Genomic DNA, 20,142 nt, shown 5'->3' with positions numbered 1-20,142 from the left:
TTCGTTTTCCTTCATTTTGTCTGGTTGCAGGCTTGCTTCACCTTCCGGCACAGCCACATTTGCTCACTTCCTTGATTGTTAACTGGACTAGCTTGACAAGGCGCAAGCACGAAGGGTGGGAGATCCACTGGAGGCATATTTCGTGTTTAGTTAAAAAGGCTTAGCATAATGTTTCCGAGAAGCGTGGATCCTCTGCCATTCAAGACGAAGATAGGCTCCGCAATAATTGATGATTTGAGGATTATCAGAGTGGCACGGCCACTGACAGACTGGCCGTCCCATAGGGTCAACAGCTCTCATGCCATGACGGAGTTAGTATACTGCGACAAGTGAGAATGTAAGAGCTTGAATGAAATGTAGCTCGTTGCAGTTGAGATAGCATGAATGAATGAACGTATGTATGCCCGTTGCCCTTGCCCTATGCCCTAATCTGATGGCTGTCCCAAAACGGAAGCTCAACAACGGCAAAACAACTCTTATTTTTTTCTTTTACTGCATCTTCGTCTTGAGTGGAAAAATCGGACAACAAGCACGGAAAGCAACATACAGAATGAGAGTCCAAGCTGCCAAACCATCTGAGACGTGCCATGACTTCATCCCCCTGCTGTGTGGGGTGTTTCTGCCTGGGCTTTGCCAATTTAGTGGGACTTGGGGGCCGATATCTGCTTTGTGGGGGGCCATATAATCCTTGAAGATATTATTCTCCAACTCTCATGATGAGGATGGCTGAGTACCGTACGGAGTACAGTGCAGGAAGCAACGATAATGAAAATGAGAAGAGTTGGTGAGCCCAGCTCCTACGCAGGGTGTGTCGGGGTGACTATCCAGAGACTAACCCCTTGCCCCGACTCCATGACATGAAGAATATGTGGACCCGTTCACGACCAGCTTAATATCATGTCCACGGGTATGGATTCTCCTACGATACGATTTGATGTTACCTTTTTCTTGTGAACTGCGCATTATTGATCAATTTATTCTTAATATGTGGCGAAACCCGCAAGTTGGCAGAGGCCTCGTTTGCAGGATAACTAGTTACTTACTATCTTGCCTGTAGAACGGGAGCATTTTCTGCTCTGTGAGCCCAACGATAGGGCTCGCTAGAGCTTGACAATTTTAGGCCCGATTTGGCCGCCGCTTGGACAATTTTAAGGCTTGATTTCGACCGCTAATGGATTTTTCGAACTGTGGGTTCCGCCCTGAGGCCTAAGCTTAGATTTCGACCCTGGACAGCGGGTGCGCGGGGAAAGTTACTATAATTCTCCTTGCTATACTCCGTATACTGCGTACTACTGCTGTACATGTATGTATCTGCACTTCTACGAAAACCAAATGCTATGCTTCCTTGATCATCTCAAAATTAAATATCGGTTTGAAAATGTAGGTCGCTTGGAAGAATTTTTTTCTCCCAAAATGTCCAACTCCACTTAAGCAGCCATAACTACAGCGCTGAAATAGGGTCGAGGGGAGTGCGGCTCTAATTGGCTACTGTCTCACGGCAGACTTCTGTCAAGCCTCAAGGTCAATCGGCAGGCTGTCATCTAATCAGCCGCAGACTGCGCCGTGTCCGTCTCGGCAAAGATACCTCTTCTGCAGTCCATCCTCCCAGGGCGCTGTTGGTGGCTCTAACAGGCTCCGATTACTAACTGCTCAAAAGTCCACCGTTTCCACCGTTTATCCAATGCTGGCTTTGGCACCCTCGAATTTGCAGCAATCCCCCCTCCTCCACCCGGCTCTGCGCAATAACTTTTTTTTTTCTTTCTTTTTTTCTTTTTCTTTTTTTTTCTAAAAGTGAGGACATCCACTTGATCGCTCATCGCCGCCCTTGAGCCAGGCGCCCGCGCAATTGATATAGTCTAAAAGCCCAACAAGCTCCATCCATATGTCCCTAGCTGCGGGGTTTCCAATAGCGCACTCATCAAACGTGCACCGCGAGGACGAACGGTCTAATCCCGTAGTGATCCCAATAATCGTCAACCTTTCCACCACCAGTTACACGGGAAGGTCAACTGTTTTGCGTGAAACCCCCCAAACTTCTCTAAATGTAAAGGTGGCCACCATCCGTGGACGTCTGTTTTTGCATCTTGGCCGACTCATAGTGTTGACTCGTAAACCACTGTGGCCGCGATTGCAGGGTGCTGCTTCCGCGTGGGATACGAGATCACAAGAGAATTTTCTCACGTTTCCTATAGCTAGTGATTTCCGTCCCTGCTGTTCACCTCAGTTTCGGTCAGGCACTGGCCGATCTAATTTTTTGATCCATTTTCCAGGCCACTATTCTTTATAAACTATGTCGGCTGCAACCTCTTCTCCACGGCCTATCGAAAACCAGTCTCCGAATCTATCGGCCTTCAAAGCTCAAAGCTACAGCGATCCCTTTCTCCCGAACCCTTCCAACAGCGACGAGCAATTACCACTAGGTTCTCATGGTGATTCAGCAACAGTAAAGCTTTCTGAATTGGAAAATCAACGCCCGAACGCAGAATTGTCAGGGGAGAGCTTCAACAACCGCTCGTTCCCAGTCTCCCCAAACAATCTCTACCTCCCAGGTGGCTCGAAGGGTGGTCCCACACACACCCGGCCAAATACCAACCCCCAGAGCAACGCCCACTCTCCTACATCCAACCAGGATTTCTTAAGCCCCTCCGATTACGCGGAAAACGGATATAGCGATTTTAGTTCCTTCGGATCCCCCGAGACTGACAACCCCTTCTTCTTGGAGCCAGAGTTTGGCATCCATCCCGAGCTAGAGCCTCTTACACTGCCCATATCAGAAGTACAAGAGCATCACATACCACAGGAGCCTACAGGGCTAAATAATGAGCAAAATTTGGAATCAACAACATTAACGGCGTCGCAACTTCTGAGCCCGGGGCTTACAAATACCCCCAGCCCACCATCTGACGGCCAAAACATACACCTTGCTAGTATGTCTGGCGGAAGAGATAAGGCGCACCGGCCGTCAAGAATGGATATTCCTGCCCATCGGTTTCAGCAAACACCAACTCTTACAACAACCAGCCCTTGCAGCGACACGCTTGAAGTTAATAATAAATTTTCTCATAGCGATCAACCTACGAGCCCAATCGTTAAAGTGTCGAGCTATACCCGTGGCGATTCGCCTGCTGGAAATGATGAGCTGATGGAACGGAGACCAGACAGGAGGGGTCGACCTACGTTATCATCATCTCACCTAGCCCCAACCGACAACAAACACGAGTACGAGTACGATGACACTGACGGTAGCCACTACGTAGGCTCACACTACAGGTCTATTTCAGTCCCCCCATCATCATTACGTGCGGAAGATGGGTCATGGGTCGCCAACTCTTCCACAGGGGCAAGCGGACTCGACCCTGCTTCTCGAGGTGACATCTATGTCCCAAGCCCCAAAGAAATGATAGAACAGCGCAAACGAGAGCAAAAGAATGCAGACGTAGAACAGTGGTTGTCTGTTAGCGAGGTTAGTAGCGAAGTTGAGGATAATGGTGCTACTGGTCGTAAGCCTCGCAGAAGAAACAAGCTGGTGACGCTTCGCCGCAGAGCAAAAAGTACTGGAGACCCGGTCGCGACCCATCAGCAGTTCTTTGATGATTCCAAAATTCCTGGGCCTGGTGTCCTAATCGACGAGGACAGCGGGTTGGAAGATATAGAGGATGACGATGACTCGAATGTTTCAAGCAAATTGCCAGAGACACCCCCGGCAAAAGTGGACTTAGATTCTCGAGACGAACCGCCCGGAGGAGGGTATTTTCTTCCAGTCATCAACGATGATGAAAATCAAAATACGGAGCCACTTCCCCGTCAATTTATCAGAGCTCGACTCTGGCAAGATCCATTTCGAAACCCTCACATCGGCGATACCAGACATCAACCAACGAGCTCGAATGCTGCAATGGCGAGATTTGGGCGTGCTGCTGAAAATATCGAAACTGCGTCCCGCGCTGCCACATGGGGCACCACGCGGAGAATGAGTGAATCAGATATCCGTAGCTTGCATGCATCCGGCGGCTCCTTCAATCCTTCATTTGTCGATAAAGAAAAGAAGCACACCAGACGAAATAGTATCTTCAAACATACGAACAAGCTTTTACCTAAGAGGAGCAGCAGCAGTGCAAAACGCAAATTAGCCGAATCTGCCCAACAGCAATCCAGCACCGAATCCGTCGATAAGCCTAAAAGTAAAGACTCGAGGGAAGGAGGGTTGGGCAGCTCAGTTTTACCACAGAGGAAGCCCAGTTTTACTCGTTCCCCAAGGTCCCCCTCGACAACTGGAGATGCTGTTTGGGCTATGACCGGACAGATTGCTGCGGTTGGAGGTGGTGCGCCTGTCGGAGTACCGTCTCATAGCACATCGTCGAGCCCCTGGAAAAATAATTTCATGAGACGCAGTCGCAGCAAAAGTGATCTACCGAAAACTTCAAAATCACCCGGATCAGGTGGATTGCTGGAGTTAATGACAAGCTTTGGTGGTCCTCCCGTTCCCACCCTTGCTTCCCCGCTTCAAGACAAAGCCCTCACTCCAAGTCCTCTATCGGGGAGAGGGCTAAATGACGATGATGAGGAAGAGGATGACGAAGATGAGCAGATGGGTGACAAGGGGGTTACCATGGACTTCACTGTCAGAGCGGACCCCATTGTGCCAACGCTCGAAGGCTTCAAAACCCAGATTCAGCAGCTCAACCCGAGACTTAAGGAGCTGGCATTGATAGAGCGATTCGCCCAAGAGCAGTTACGTCGATATAAAAGGCTCATTGACCTTAAATTGCAACATGTTCAAGCAGTGAACATGCAAAATTGCGCCTCAGAAAAACATTGCTTTGAGCAGGGGGGTGAAGCCACAATGCTCCCACCCAGAATTAGCTCGAAAGATCCAGACTCCACGTACGCGCAGTTCCAAGTAACCGCCTCAGCCGATCCAGATGAGGATATGAGCGGCTTTGGCGAAGGAACTGTAACTGCGGCGCTCTTCCCCCATGGCGTTCCTCTGCCACCAGTTAAACGTCTTCCCGCTCAGTTTGAATGTTCTCTCTGCTTTAAGGTAAAAGCGTTCCAGAAACCATCTGACTGGACGAAACATGTTCACGAAGACGTTATGCCATTTACATGTACTTTCCCTGAATGTACCGAGCCGAAATCTTTCAAGAGAAAAGCCGATTGGGTACGGCACGAGAGTGAGCGCCATCGACAGCTGGAGTGGTGGACCTGCAACATGCAGGACTGTTCGCATAGATGCCACCGGAAAGATAATTTCGTGCAACATCTCGTTCGAGAGCACAAAATGCCAGAACCGAAGGCTAAATCCTCCAGAGGTCGTGGTAGTGGGAACAACAAAGGAGCAGCAAAGAAGACGGATAACCAGCAAAGCTCGGCTCATGATCAGGGGGTTGACCAAGTGTGGAAGTTGGTTGAAGAATGCCACCATATTAACCCCAAGAAACCACAGGACGAGGCATGTCGATTTTGTGGCAATATTTGTAACAGTTGGAAGAAGCTCTCCGTGCACCTGGCAAAGCACATGGAGCAGATCGCCATGCCAGTCCTAAGTCTCGTCAAACAACGAACAATATGTGCAAATACCCTTATCAGCCCAATCGAGATAGGAAGCTACCCACCCCTCCCGAAAGCTGGTAGTGGCCAGTCACCAGTAATGAGTCCGCTTCCAGGCACAACGCCCTACCGGAATTCCTTCCAATCAGATCAAGCAATCAACGCCAACCTTGGCCACTCAACCTTTGGCACTTCGACGGCACAAAATGCGGAAAGTTATACAACCACTCAGTCCTCTTCACTAGCTGACCATCTTCAGATGCATGCTGTGCAAAATGAGCTAACTGCTGTCTCACTGGGAATGGGAGGGAGGTCAATCTCAGCTGGTGGGCAGAGCTACAATCTCTCACCTTATTCACAGTCAGCTTCGCCATCAATTAGCGAGCAGCAGCGCGTGTATCCAGTTACAACCAGAGCCAGCCAACAATTCAACCCTCACCACGCTTCCGCTACATACCCACCCCCGTATAATGCCGTGTCGCGGCGGCTAGAGTTACCCATTTCGGACATCGCCCAGTCTCCAGTAGGTGCGACGGCATATGACTTGACCGCCGCGGCGGCCGTCTCCAACACCACTGCATATGATACTCAGCAACAAATATACACCTCGCCAGTTGAAAACGCCGGGTATGTCTATCAGCAAAGCCAAGGTGGGATGGGCCCGTCAGTGGCTCTACACTACAATGATGTTACGGCCCCTGTGCAATACCCAGTAGTTTCAGGACCCAATGGCGGTCCCGCAGGTCAGGTAGAAAGCTATGTCCAACACCGTGACGGCCCATATCAATATCAGAACCAGGGATGATCTGTGAGATCTGCTTTCTTGTTTTGCTGGTCTTTAGTTTCTGGCAGGGACGGATTGTGTCATTGTTGAACTTTTCCGGTTTATTTCTTCAATTTTTTTAATTTTGTTTTTGTGGCTTTGGCCTTTATTTATTTTTATTTTTGCTCTCTCCGTTTTGTTCTGATTCGGTTCTTAAGTCTGATTTGTGGTCTTGTGGTTTATGTCCTCCGCCCTTTGGTGTTCAGCTGCCCCATGGATGTTTTCTCGTGATTAAAACCTCGCACAGCGATTACCTCCCCATCTCTATCCAGCCCGTTATGTTCTTTCTTCTTTATTTCGTACCCCTTAACTGGCCATTTATGCTTGTATTGTGTTTTATTCTTTTCCTTCGGGTTTCCTAAACGTTATTATTAAGTTGGCTCCGTTTCGTTCAATGATTTGCTATTAGCACGACCATCTTCTCTAACCATTATTTCGCCGCTTGATTTACGATGCTTCCCCTATTTTTGGTGATAATGTGCCCCATTATTTATGAAATTAGCGTATCGACAGATGTGCGAACACGAATTTCCTATTTCCTGGCTGTAATATCGGTGTGAAAATCGTTTTGAACAGAGAACGACGTGTGTCTTAGAATACTCATTTAATGGCTTCTTTCCCGTCCATCTACCAGCTTGGGATCTGCCGCTCCAATGTATGTATCTAGAGGAGATAAAAGGTATTGGCACCGGATACCATTTCCTTCCGTGATAGTACGTTTTACTTGTGCGGACTATCTGCCTTAGCGGCATCCCATTCCGGGCCAGTCAGAGAAGGTAACAATGTTTGGGGTAACATACGCAGTACATACAAGGGAAGCATCCGTAATGGGAACGAACCGTGCACTGGGATTACTTTGTACATTTGTGAGGAATGGAATCGATCTCCCGCGACCCCCGGTGAAGAGACGAGGCCTGGATTTAGAGACAGGACAGGGCAGGACAGGACAGGGCAGGGCGAAGATGGGATGGGATGGGATAGTTCCGCTTGGTTGGCTGTGGGTTTGCAGATGGACGGCGCTGCGGAGCCCAATGAGGACTAGCGCTGGGCCGGCATCAGACCAAGATCAGATCAGGCAGCAGAGCAAACATTATTAATATATAACTTACATGCTGTTCGTTCCCAGCTGGTAATAATACGCGGAATGCAGCAATAGTGCGCTGGATGAGACGGGTTCGGAGTGTACGTACCGTACCAGGGCTGTCACAGGGTCTGATCGACTGCGGCTCAAACCTAGGACAACAACCCATCAATCAGCATCTATCAGCCACCACCACCACCGTCACCATCACCAACCATCGCCATTGGCAGTCTAGCAGAGCGTGGAGTCGAAGGGCGTGGATGCAACCGCTAAAGGTCTCCGCCAACCAAAGACGACGGGGTCCAGCCCACCCAGCTCCCCGTATGCCTACTGCATTCTGGTGCGCCCGTCGGGGCTGCGCTAATAAGCTAGAGGCCCAAGCCTCCTCTTCTTCTTCATGGCTTCGATGGAACATCTAGAGCTGGCAGCCAAACCATTCTGAGCATCTTATTATTTGCTCGCCCAAACCCGGGATTTTTGTTGTTTTTGCTTTTTCTGTCTCCTTCCCCTATCGACAACAGAGAGTTCCCCAATGCTTCATTTCTCTTCTCCTCTTCTTCTGCAAAAGTGAGGAAGGGAGAGAACAAACCGAGATATCCATCCCCAAGGGAGGAGTGTGCCGATCAGTTTGCTTTTCACTAAGTCATTTGTCTGAGGTTTTGATCTCTCTTTTTTTTTTAGTGCATGCTTTTTTGACTTGATACCCATCTGTGCTGCTATCAGCGTCAGACTCTTCACGTTCTCCCTGTTTGCTTCCTTTTTTTTTCGGTGGGACCTGTTTCGTTTCCGCCTCCTGTCACCATATCTGTCACCGGAACCTCTCCCCGATGATAATTCGAACGGCATGTACTCTGTAGTTGGTCGTTTATCAATAACACCGCGAAAGTCGAGTAGGGATTTATTTTGTTCTCTCTTTTCTGCTCCAGTGCGGCCGCTCTTTCACCGCCACGTCGAGCTGCCGACGACGGGAACTGCAAGAAAAAAAAAACTCCCAAACCCGGAATGCCAAATAGGCCGACGGGGAGGGCCTCGAAAACCTGAGAAGCTTTTGACTTTTGCACAAGCCACGCCTAGTGCTAGCACTTCATTTGTTGGAAGTTCTACCGGCGTCCTCTCCCTTTTTTTGTTTCCTCCCTTCGGGAGTTCCATCAATGCGTACTCGGATCAGTATTCCGACTCGTCTTTGATTTACATGCTACTACCGGAGTTGTCCCGTAACTAATCCGTTGTCATATTCCTTGTCTCGAGCTTTCTCCAATTCTATTTGCGTTCGTCTACCTTTACTCCTACTGACTTTTATAAGCTTAGTTCTCTCGATTTTCCCTCTTCTCGTTACCCTTTTTTTTTTTTTTTTTTTTTTTTTTTTTTTTTTTTTTTTTGGCTACTCACCCTGGTTTTATACCTGATATAATTACCATTACTTCCCTAGACCATAATTTGAGCTCTATAGTCTCATTTTAGCTACAACCTTCTCCTAAATCCTCTACTTGCATTCAAATGCGAAACGTTAAAAGAGTACCCCTCTCATACTTCTTTACTATACTCGTTCATTTTATACTCTGATCTAGAACATTTGGTGTCTACCGTTTAAGGTGGGGTTATTCGCCATGGCCCCAAACCATCATATACCTCACGGGAATGGGCAACCAATGCTCCTTACCACTGTAAGGATGGCTCATCTTTCCTTTAATAATGTTTAATGCGATGTGGTTATGTCTCTTGTAACCCTCAGAAAGCTGTATATTAGCGATATACCTCCTCGCTTCGGGGTATAAGAGGTAGCATCATCCATGTAGTCGCACTAACTAACACCTTATCCCCACCCTCACTAGGTACCGGACGAGGAGACGCCGAGTACCGTTCATGGCAATTCAGCCTGGCATAACGGATATTTCTATCAGGGGGGAATGGACATAAATACTTTCCAACATATGATCACGCCTTCATACGACAATTCGGGACCTGCACCAGCGTTGACTCCTTACGAAATACATTCAGGCTCACCGCCGTTGATGTTTGCAGGGAACATATTCAACCGTAATTCGTTCGAACAAGATCCCACCGCGCATCTCAACACCAACAAACTGCTGTTGTGGGATCCGGTACGACCTATCCAAGATAACCCAACCCCAAGGCAGGAGAATAAGAAACAGAGGATTAGAGGTCCTGACGTTGGCATGTCGGGCAACAACTTTGGACAAACGCCGACTGGGTTAGGTAGTCATGTCAACGTTCATTCCGTTTCGGACTCTGGTTACGCCACAAGCGTGACGGCGACGTCCATTGTAAGCCCCTTCTCAGTTGACCAGGCCGTGTATCCGCCGACGATAGATCCCTTTTGGAATACACCACAGGGTTACCCTCCCCTGCAAAATCAATATGCCTTCGTTGGTGAGCAGCAACAGCAACAGCAACAGCAAAAGCAACAGCAACAGCAGCAGCAGCAGCAGCAGCAGCAGCAACAGCAACAACAACAGCAGCAACAGCAAGCTTGCTGGCAGACTAGTATGGAGGTAAGATCACAAGTAAACGATCCGCCGTTTGCATGCGATGAAGCTGAATGTGAATGGGTTGGAAAGTCTCAATCAGATAAAAAGTGAGTTGATCTTTTTTTTTTCTTTTCTTTTTCTTTTCTTTTCTTTGTATTTTCTTTTATTTTATTTCTTTTCCCTTCTCCATCTTGAATGTCTAAAATTCAATGGAGGATGGCCTAGCTAATGTGAAGCCGCTTAGGAAGCACGTGATACGTCATCAAAAACGTTTCCACTGCACAGAACCCGGCTGCCCTCGAAAAGAGGGCTACGGGACAATCAATGACCTGGAGAGACATCAGAAAAGTCGCCATGGGATCAAGCCAACGCATGGAAATACAAGCGAGTTCAAGTGCTTCGGGACAAACTGCGCGACAAAAGATAAGATCTGGCCTCGGAAAGATAATTTTCAACAACATCTTAGGCGCGTCCACAGGGACGAGAATACCGACGAGCTTTTACGGCGGTAAGACCAGTTTTATTTATTTATTATTCTTACTTGTCTTCTTCTGCGTTGTTTCGACTTTTCTCTCTTCTTTTGAGTATGTCATATCAGTATACTGACTAAAAATAGCTCTAATATTTGGTTTGACTCTGTGAAGCAGTCAGGCCTAAACGGTTCAGGGGGACATAGCTTGCCCACTGGTTCAGCTCAACAGGAGCTTATAGATCCAAATAGCTATAGGCTCAACCCGCTCCAAGAAACGACTCAATTAAGCAATCGGCAATCTCACCCCTACGGGGCAACCATCATAGATGAGGGGACATCTAGCAACAATTCCCACTATCCACAAGGTATTCAATTGGACGAGTGGGACCATGTTAGCAGTAACACCTTGAACTGCACTATCAACTCGATGTCTGTCGAAGCTGGGACGGAAGATTTATCCGGCTCTTCACATGAGGATCAGAGGTGTCAGCTGAGCTCGTTCAATGCCTGGGATGATATCGAACTCCCACAGGATGCTGCTCAACCTTCCGAACACAACGGTGGAGATAACCCATCCTCACAATTCCTTCCTGAAACGAAACAGGGACCTTATTTTGCTTCATTCACAGAGGCTATTCTAGGTCTGTTCGAAGCCATGGGAAAATATGTACCCAACTTACGGCCAGAGCAACTGCGAGATGGAAACGGTGCTGGTTTATGTGAGCCGCCAGATGCTGGTGCCACTGATTATCCTTCTCAACTACCTAGTGGCTCCGGCATGGAGTCATATCTTGAGGTAATTAAGAATGGGTCAAAGCAATCTAGGGACAAGGCCCTACGCGATATGTTCAAGGCCGGTCTGAATTATTTAGAAGCATCTCAAGTGGATACAAACATAGCGCCACCTAGAACCACTAACCTCACCAGTAAGGACAGCCCTCAGCGACGTCGCGAGAAAAAGGTTTTCACATGTAGCTATGATGGTTGTACGCGAGAGACTGGACGGATGTCTGAGATGAAGTGTATCCTCCTTTTCTCCTCTTTATCTAAGTGGGGTACCTCAATTGCTAACGGATAAGTTTAGAAAGCACGAGAAGCGTCACTCTCGACCGTATGGGTGCACCCAGCTTGGATGCCCTAAAAGTTTTGGAAGTAAAAACGACTGGAAACGTCATGAAAACACTCAGCATTTCCAGCTCCAGCGCTGGCGTTGTCCAGTAAACCCTTCCCCAAAAGATCATGTAACGATCCGCGATGAGACACTTATGGAAGGGCCGGACCATAAGGATTTCCCTCCGGCTTTCCTAGTTCGTTCTCAAATCGATTGTGCACGAGTCTTTGACCGCAAAGACAGATTCCATCAGCACCTCCAATCCGAACACTCCCTCGACGGGAAGGCCGCAAAGCAAACCGTGAAACGAAATGAGATTGGACGAAATGGACAATTCCAATTCTGGTGTGGATTCTGCCGCGAGCTCATTCGGCTGCGAAAAGAAGGGCAGGATGCTTGGGACGAACGGTTTGATCACATTGACAACGAACATTATAAGCAGAAACAAAGCATTGATGTTTGGGTTCACCTAGAGGGGACCCTTACAGGGCATTGTATAGAGAAAGAAGATATGACAGGAGCCATGTTGGAAACGTCTAATGGATTTGAGATAGTTGAGGATGTAGGCGAGAAGCCCAAAAGCAGCGACGGCGGAGAAGCAGAGCCGACAAGAGACATGGAATCTACCGTTCCGACCGCCAGTGCCACCGAGTCTATTCTATCACCTCTCACGATTCCCATTCGTAGACACACTCGCCGCTCGCCAGCTCCGGGGTCTCGCGGTCGACCAGGGGCAGCACTTCAAGTCTCTCTCGCACCGGCTACCAAGCGTAAACACGCCTCTACCATGGCAGATTCGCGCCCGGGTGACAATGCTGTGTCTCATCGCTCTTCATCTTTCAACTCAGCGTCGACGATGCCCGATGGACAGCAGCGGATACTCTCGCAGCAAGCAGCAGCGTTTGGCGGAAGGGGAAACGGCTATTCCACGGCTGTCAACCCATTTGGGCAGAACTATGATTATGTTGATGTAAACGGTCTCATCCCTATCAACAATACAGTTCCGCCATGCGCGATTATTTCTTGTGTAAGTCTAACGTGTCGTTGTTCTATTGAGTGGCTTTCGCCTTTCTCCTCTCCCTTCTTCACCCTTCTTTCCTTCTCATTCACCTAAAATATTGTAAAAGAGTGAGAAGGGAAAAATGCGAGGATGAATAATCTAGCTCAAATATATATATCCCCTCTCACCCCACTTTATCATACCAGCTGACAAGATGTGCGCGACTGCAGTGCAAGTGTCCCTCCGGGACAAGTGAATACATGTACGAAGTCGCAGTAAGGTGTATCCAATGCGACCATTCTCCTTGCGCCAATTGCAAGTTTACAGTCTAAATATATATACCACCAAATACTATTGTATATCAACGTGCATTGGTAAGCTCCTCGACGGTCGCGGCGCCCATGCTACACGTTATATATATAGCTCTATATATACCTTTTCGCTGGGATACCAAGGTTAGAGGATATATTAAACGAATTTTGTCGTTTGTGTTTGGTTCTATCTTCGAGCTTAGGAAGCTCTCCGCCCTTTTGGATTTCTTCGTTTCTAAACAGGAATACAAACAGTGCGGTTATGACTTTGTCAAATTGGGAAAAATTTTGTTCGTTTATCTGGGATTCGGAAGAATGGGATGGGGTGGGTAATTGAGCACATTTGATCTTTGGCTCGCGGGAATATGACCTTCTGCCGTTATTACGATCTAAGTCTTGGTTTTTTTTTTTTTTTTTCTTATTAGGTATATGTGTTTTGCATGATGGATATGGTAGCCAGGGTTATTTATATCTAGCTGCGGTAGTTTTCGTTTCCATGCGTACTTTTTTAGCCCCTTTGATTTTCCCCCTGTCTTTCTCCCATTTTCAAGTGCTGCAGTGTTGGGATACGCCAGGTTTTCTCAGAGATTCATGGCCCGAGTTATAATACTAGATTGGATATAATTTCTCCTGTTTATTTTCCTTTGATGTTTCCTTTCATTCCTTTTGTAACTCTTTGGGGTAGTTTAGAGAATGTTTTGCGGTTGATGGACACCGCTTCATTACCCGTCATACTTCTCCCTGTTTAGCAATCTCTGCCATTTTCAATTTTCAGTATGTAGGGAAATTCACATCATAAAACACTCGTTTTCACATAAATCTCATCCATCCCGGTCCTGCAGAGCTATAAAACAATGATCTACATCGTTACAACCCGAAAATGAATGCGTACTTGCAATGAACCACTCACAGCTTCGCCTCCCCAGGCTCCCCAATCAAATCCAAAAAGCTCCCATGCACTTCGTCCGTCAAATCACTCGCCTGCATGCTTCTCCCCTTCGCTACAAACGCCCTCCTCGAGCATTCCCTCGTTATCGCACTACCCGCCCACGCAACTAACAAAAGTGTTGCAGGCCTAGATAATTTCTTCTGTTGCCGATTACCACCTTCCTCCCGGCCTCCACCACCGCCACTCTCCTCACCACCAAGCGAAAGTTCCTTCTCAACATCGCGCTCAGATAGCTCCTCCCTCCCAGCCTCCGCCTCAGATTCCCCAGTCTCCCACAGCCCCTCGTGATACGCCTTGCGCCACGCAAGTAACGTCCCCAACGATCCCGTCAACGTATCCCCCTGCCCGCCACTCCTCTTCAACCCACCCCGCACGTCACAGATGACATTGGCAATCCCATTGGAAATCACATCATGGGGCCCCTTCTGTATAATCGTCACGCCACCCAGCGCAATCGACAGCCGCTTGCAAGCCGCCGACTTGCCCGCATCATTGTCCGATACGGATGATGGTGGTGATGATGATGATGATGCCGCATCCACACCCAGCGCTTTCGCCAGCCGCGCGAACTCCACAACGTTAGGCGTCAGAATGCACTCTGCGTAGCCGTGGATGAGATCCGGGTGGTTCTGGACGAGAAGCAGGGCGTCCGCGTCTAGGACTATGGGGATTTCCCTCGCGCGTGCTTCTTTGATGATCTCGATGACTATTTCTTGCGTGGTTGGGTCTCGGCCGAGGCCGGGGCCGATGACGAGGACGTGTAGGCGGGATAGGAAGGAGAGGATGGGCTCTGCGAGCGCACGGGCGTGTGGGGGGGAAAGGGGGCTGTTGGCGAATGAGGAGAGGGTGCTGGAGGATTGGAGGATTGGGTGGACCATGAGATTTGGGGAGTAGGATTTTATTACCTAGATATTGTTAGGGAGGGGTTATTTATATAGGGGATAAACTGATTGCGATAGGGGAGGAAGTGAGGATACGTACGATTGCCGCGGATGGTTCACAGATAACATGGCTCTACATTATTTATGTTAGGTTGAGGATGCAAATTGTGGTAAGAGATGTATTCATGTAGCGATTTATTTGACTTACCATGTCGCAGCCTAGATGGAGTTAGCGAGATTGGAGTTAGTTGATCCCATAGATCCAACTCGAAAGTCCTGAAATTGAATAGGGGTATGTGTAATGTATATGTAGCAGGAAAGAAAGGGAAGCCTACCAAGTCTTGCAGAAGCCATTGCAGAAAAATACGGGGCACCTGTATAACTGCAGTGTTCGACATGGCATCAGTGCCTCTGCTCTGTTCTCAATAGCAAATAGGATAATTTTCTCTTGGAGAAAACAGCCGCTATCAAATAGAAGAGCGGGGAACGACAAAGCGGTAGAGGGCAAAAGCCTCTGGCGCACACAATCCATGATAACCAATGAAGCACAGACGCCTCTAAACGCATGGAAAGGTGATAATTGCTTCCAATCTCAAATTGGAAGATATCTGGATATGTTGGGAAGCGGAATGAAAAAACGCAGTGTAGTAGACGGGGTACCCACTCTGGACTTCCTCCAATAACTGCAACACGTCCCAGCTGTCCTGTTATTGCGGTATTAGTTACCCCATTTCGCAAATTATAAAATCCATCGCTCCATGACCTGAGATAGGATACAAAATGGGGGTGCGGTACTATCCGTTCGGCGAGCTACTAGCTAACTGATCCCACATCCACTCTATACAGCTAGCCTACTCGCAGCGCACATGCGAGTGGAGAGAAGGACAAAGAAACCTTCCACCCTCATCAGCAGAACTCACCTTTATGAAACTTCTCCAGCATGGGCGGGATAATCCTTCGCACATTAGCGAGCAGTTTCTTCGAGGGGCCGGACATCATTTGGGTTGGGTAGCGGTCGTCTGGCTTCCACATTGGATTTGATGTAAGTGATTAAAGCTGTCTTTTACACCGTCGCTTTTTAAATAGCTGGGCTTGCGCGCGTGTGTATTTATCTTCCCATATAGTAATACATTTACTGTATGCGTTAAAGCGAGCAATTGATTGAAATTTAGAGATGGTTCGCAACTGTATAGTTCAGGGAACGGGATGTCTTGTTTTGATCCGTCGTTATAACCACGTGAGTTATGACGGAATAATAGCTAACCGTTGACGTCAAGCATCGACGCTCATGGCGGAGCTAGATATTGTTACATATCAACTCACCAACTACATACAGCCTGTATTAACACAGAATTTTTTGTAGTTCATCTAGCCTATGGGAGTGTGTAACTGCCTTTTGTCCGAAAGCGACGATGTTCCACGTTACGGCGCAGCTTAAATGGTCGGTCCAGTAGGGGTCGAAAGAGCGGGAGAAGGGGAGTTGGTGCGCCGCATTTATTGCTATGCAATCCTTGTCTAAAAAGGCATCTATTTCGCGGAGTTCCTCTAGAGACGCGTCAGAGATTAGTGCATCGCATCTCATCTCATCCAAGCGATGAAATATTGTCCCAAATTTTCCATACAAGTATGGACCCCGTTCCCTCGAAAAATACTCAAAAGGAAATGCTTCGAAGGCTAGTGAAACAAGCTAGAAACCGTTCAGATAAGGACATGACATTATCTTTTTTTTAGCTATCATCATATAAAACGTCTAGCTAGAAAAAAAGAAAAAAAAGGGGCAAAGAGTGGGATTTTTGATGCGTCTCTTTGAATAGATATAAATTTCACGACCCTCTCCATAGCCCACAAATATGAAGATTGCCAAAAAAAAAACTGAAGACAATGGAAACCCCGACCCGAGTAGCAACAAAAGGAAACAAATTTGATTGTTTTTGAGTTTATTTAAGGGGAATGAAACGCGACGAGTGGGTAGCACCGATACCGGGTCTACCGTGCTTGACGGGTTTGCTAAAGGAAACGGTTAGTATTGCGGAATTAACCAAGGCAAAATAGAACGACAAAAGCGATTATATCACAGAAGCGGTAAAAAGCGAAAGAAGAGCACATACTATGAGATCGAGAATTCACCAAGATAGTGGCCAACCATCTCGGGTTTGATTTCAACTTGGTTGAATTCCTTTCCGGAGTAGATACCGACGATGCTACCAATCATTTCTGGGACCACAATCATGTCCCGGAGGTGAGTCTTGACAAGGTCAGGCTTCTCGTTGGGCTTGGCCTCTTGCTTGGCCTTGCGGAGCTTCTTGATCAGGCCCATGGGCTTGCGCTTCAGGCCGCGATTGAACCGGCGGCGGGCACGAGCGTGGACGACATCGCGCAGCTGCTCGGAGGAGAGGTCAAGGAGTCTGTAATTTCAGAACGATGTTTCGATTAGAATGGCTAGGTTTCAAAGTTTTTGGAATCGCTTCTCCTTTGATATGTATAGGCTGTGTGTGTGAAGGACGGCAGAACAAACGTACTGGTCGAGGTCGATTCCCCGGTAAGAAAACTTGCGGAAGGCTCTCTTTCTCTTGAGCTCTGTTTCGATAGGAACGGTCTGTTAGCCAAATTTGATCCATACTGCATATTTCCTTTCTAGCCCTTCGATCCAATTCAAATTTTTCGGTACGTCGTTTGTCCCTTGCTCTGGCCAGCCTATTAACTCCTCCCGTACCCTCGTCATTTTAACCACTCATTTTTTCATCAACCGTAATATTTCCTTCCACATTAACCCCTTGTCACACAGAACGACGACGAAGAAAACCACACACAACAGGGAGATATAGATATTAGCAACGTACCAGCAGCCTCATCGGCGTTCTAAAATGCCACATAGTAATCAGTATTCAATAGTTCTCCTGGATAACACAGAACGAGAAAGAGTAGCACTCACGTATTCAACGTCAGCCATGATTGCAAATGTCCCTTTTAAGACGCTTTCCGAGTGCCGTTCGAAAAGCGATGGGTAGTTGTTGTCGCGCTTGAAGGGGGCTTGAAGGCGGTTGGGTCGTCGTTCCTCGTCGTTCGGTGGACCAGCGGAGGAGTTTGAAAAGCGTGGAGGGTGAGGCTCGGCTAAGCGACGGCGCTAAGGTTTGTGCCCTAACTGTTCTCTCGATTGGGACTAGCGTGAACCTAGAGCTTCCAGCCTTTTGGGATTGTTCGAAAGTTGAAAGGGGTCGGTCATTCGTGACTTCCACGGCTCGTTCAGAGTACAATAATAACTCGTAGACGGTCCTGAGATAGAGATTGAACGGTAGGGCTTAATACTGCGGGAAGAGCTTTATGGGCATTTTAATCTACGGCAGATACTACTGGGGGTACGGTACTACACGTCGCTATAGGGCTGTAGTGAGCGAGGAGGCGCATACTACTACTGGAACCTGAACAGTTCAGAACAACGGCCATCTTCGATTCGTAGGCAAGTAGATAGATGACGTTAGGCATGTTTGTGATTTTAGAAATACATGAACCTTTCCATCATGGATGTCATCAAAAAGCTAGTCAACCTAATCTTGACAAATGCCATCATCCCGGCTGCAATGCATTTACAACTATGATCGCCAGACTGATACATTTTTCTGTTCCAAAGCGGCACGTAGAGTATCGCATCGCAGTCCCAGTTGTTGACCATATCCTCGCGAAGCGAGAGATGAAAAGTATCACTTGATTTAGTCGAAGAGACCGAAGCCCATATCCTCATCGGACTCCTCCTTCTCCTCCTCCTTCTCCTCCGCCTTCTCAGCAGCAGCCTCACCGCCAGCGGCAGCGGCGCCACCGGCAGCAGGGGCGCCACCAGCAGCACCACCAGATGGGACGGAGGCGAGCTTGGCGGTTCCCTCAGCGATCAGCTAGAAAAAGAAGGAAGAAATTGATGTCAGTAATCCCATCCCACACTCATATTAAGTTAACGACCTCGGAATTCCGTGCTAGGGGTGATATGCACTGACCTCGGAAAGATCCTTTCCTTTGAGCTCAGAGAGGAGCTTCTCGAGGCGCTCATCGTCAGCATCGATACCGACAGCGCTGAGAACGGACTTTATGTCCTCAGCAGAGGGGGAGGTGTTTCCACCTAGGCCGAGGAGGAGGTAAGCTGCGAGGTGCTTCATTTTTGTATGTGTTGTTTTCTAAGAGCGAGGAAATACCAAGATTAGTATACGGGTGTGGTCAACAGCAAAGGGCAAGATAACTTCTAGGCATAATACGTACATTTGAGAGTTTCCGAACAGGAGAATCAATCGATTTAACCGCGAGTTGGGCGGAGACTGAGACGTCGAGTTCGATGGGGATTGAAAACGGTGGTTGGTTGCAGCACAAGGAAGATTGGATGGTGAAGCGTAAAATTGTTTTCGTAGCAAGCGAGCGTGCGTTTAGTAAGCAACGAATGCCTGGCACTAAAGCTACCAATGCAGGAAGCAGAAAACTTGACCTCGCTAAGTGCGCCACTTGACCTTGTTATGTAAGCTGACCTCGCAAATGTGGCCCGTGCCACTACCTGACCTCGCTCAATACATCTTTTCTTGTAATTTGAAACCACTCTTTCTTTCTTAATTATTTACCATCAATTCTACAATCAATTTAAAATCAATTTAAAATTAATTTAATACTGAAATTATTCTTGAATTTAATAATAAAGTAAGTATTTATATAATTTACACTGAATTGATTATCAACTGATTTTCAATCAATTGTTAATTACTTAAATATACAGATTGAATTTATTTTATTACTATAATTAATTAATAATTAATTCAGAATCAATTCAAAATCAATTTAAAATCAATTTAATACTGAAATTATTCTTGAATTTAATAATAAAGTAAGTATTTATATAATTTATACTGAATTGATTATTAACTGATTTTCAATTGTGATGGGCTGCGTCTGATCAATTATATAGACTATTTTATTACACTTTACAGATTTCAATCACTTCATTCTTGAACATGTACACTTCAATTCTCAGTCATTCTTGATTGTCAATTCTCAGCTACTATAAATATATATAGATTCTTCCGCTCTGAAGCTTCACTGTATACATTATTATATACATATATAAATATTCACTTTGATCACTGATTCTCATACTTTCTCTTTCTTTTTCTTCTCTAACATTTTTCTCTTTATTATATAAGATCTATCAATATTATATCAATCTATTCAGTGTAAATCTCTTATACTAGAAAAATATTTATTGTCTTCTTATTAGAAATAATTATTCATATTCATTATCTTCTTATTAGAAATGATTACTCACTGAGATATTCAAACATGTAATAATATATAAGAAATAGAGAAACAGTTAAATAGTTAAGCAGATACTGAGTTCTCAGATAGAAGCTTGCTTATCAGTTACTAGACTGACTGTGTGACCGTGTCTGAGATCAGAATCAAACTTTACAGTTATCACATTGTCTAAAAGCATTACTTCTGATTATG

The 20,142-nt window shown here is 46.9% G+C and overlaps 6 protein-coding genes across 9 annotated transcripts; 3 read left to right on the top strand and 3 right to left on the bottom strand.

Annotated features, from left to right (window-relative positions):
• Window positions 1-26: 26 nt before the first annotated feature.
• Window positions 27-7,077, top strand: BDBG_04438 (C2H2 finger domain-containing protein). 4 transcript variants are annotated; one of them, XM_031721664.1, is made up of 3 exons: window positions 27-780; window positions 864-1,380; window positions 1,658-7,077. In XM_031721664.1, exon 3 carries the CDS (start codon window positions 2,291-2,293, stop codon window positions 6,353-6,355), a length of 4,065 nt encoding a protein of 1,354 aa, XP_031578318.1. In that variant the 5' UTR covers window positions 27-780; window positions 864-1,380; window positions 1,658-2,290; the 3' UTR covers window positions 6,356-7,077. The 4 variants fall into 4 exon arrangements, with proteins under 4 accessions (XP_031578318.1, XP_031578316.1, XP_031578317.1 ...); XM_031721662.1 differs by having other exon boundaries at window positions 27-784; window positions 864-7,077; XM_031721663.1 differs by having other exon boundaries at window positions 27-1,303; window positions 1,385-7,077.
• A 64-nt stretch (window positions 7,078-7,141) lies between these two features.
• BDBG_04437 (uncharacterized protein) lies at window positions 7,142-7,873 on the top strand (the record flags this gene model as incomplete). Its single annotated transcript, XM_031721661.1, has 2 exons — window positions 7,142-7,374; window positions 7,583-7,873. The coding sequence occupies exons 1-2, from the start codon at window positions 7,156-7,158 to the stop codon at window positions 7,871-7,873; spliced, it is 510 nt and encodes a 169-aa protein (XP_031578315.1). The 5' UTR covers window positions 7,142-7,155.
• Window positions 7,874-9,061: 1,188 nt separating this feature from the next.
• BDBG_04436 (uncharacterized protein) lies at window positions 9,062-13,237 on the top strand (the record flags this gene model as incomplete). The annotated part of the gene is made up of 6 exons (XM_002625521.2): window positions 9,062-9,118; window positions 9,287-10,050; window positions 10,188-10,451; window positions 10,560-11,435; window positions 11,500-12,553; window positions 12,757-13,237. 6 exons carry the CDS (start codon window positions 9,062-9,064, stop codon window positions 12,856-12,858), a joined length of 3,117 nt encoding a protein of 1,038 aa, XP_002625567.2. The 3' UTR covers window positions 12,859-13,237.
• A 45-nt stretch (window positions 13,238-13,282) lies between these two features.
• On the bottom strand, window positions 13,283-15,873 carry BDBG_04435 (YjeF). The gene is made up of 6 exons (XM_031721660.1): window positions 15,588-15,873; window positions 15,332-15,371; window positions 15,003-15,049; window positions 14,876-14,886; window positions 14,768-14,800; window positions 13,283-14,691 (listed from the first exon to the last, which is right to left on the bottom strand). Exons 1-6 carry the CDS (start codon window positions 15,697-15,699, stop codon window positions 13,744-13,746), a joined length of 1,191 nt encoding a protein of 396 aa, XP_031578314.1. The 5' UTR covers window positions 15,700-15,873; the 3' UTR covers window positions 13,283-13,743.
• A 731-nt stretch (window positions 15,874-16,604) lies between these two features.
• Window positions 16,605-17,617, bottom strand: BDBG_04434 (40S ribosomal protein S15; the record flags this gene model as incomplete). The annotated part of the gene is made up of 5 exons (XM_002625519.2): window positions 16,605-16,674; window positions 16,776-17,072; window positions 17,187-17,244; window positions 17,508-17,526; window positions 17,600-17,617. The coding sequence occupies 5 exons, from the start codon at window positions 17,615-17,617 to the stop codon at window positions 16,605-16,607; spliced, it is 462 nt and encodes a 153-aa protein (XP_002625565.1).
• Window positions 17,618-18,091: 474 nt separating this feature from the next.
• On the bottom strand, window positions 18,092-19,093 carry BDBG_04433 (60S acidic ribosomal protein P2). Its single transcript, XM_002625518.2, has 3 exons — window positions 18,913-19,093; window positions 18,654-18,830; window positions 18,092-18,554 (listed from the first exon to the last, which is right to left on the bottom strand). Exons 2-3 carry the CDS (start codon window positions 18,810-18,812, stop codon window positions 18,375-18,377), a joined length of 339 nt encoding a protein of 112 aa, XP_002625564.1. The 5' UTR covers window positions 18,813-18,830; window positions 18,913-19,093; the 3' UTR covers window positions 18,092-18,374.
• Window positions 19,094-20,142: the final 1,049 nt, after the last annotated feature.

The sequence above is a fragment of the Blastomyces gilchristii genome, assembly GCF_000003855.2.
Source record: "Blastomyces gilchristii SLH14081 genomic scaffold supercont1.7, whole genome shotgun sequence".
NCBI lineage: Eukaryota > Fungi > Ascomycota > Eurotiomycetes > Onygenales > Ajellomycetaceae > Blastomyces > Blastomyces gilchristii.
The sequence above is the reverse complement of the archived record's forward strand: the minus strand, read 5'-3'. Positions and strand labels throughout refer to the sequence as shown.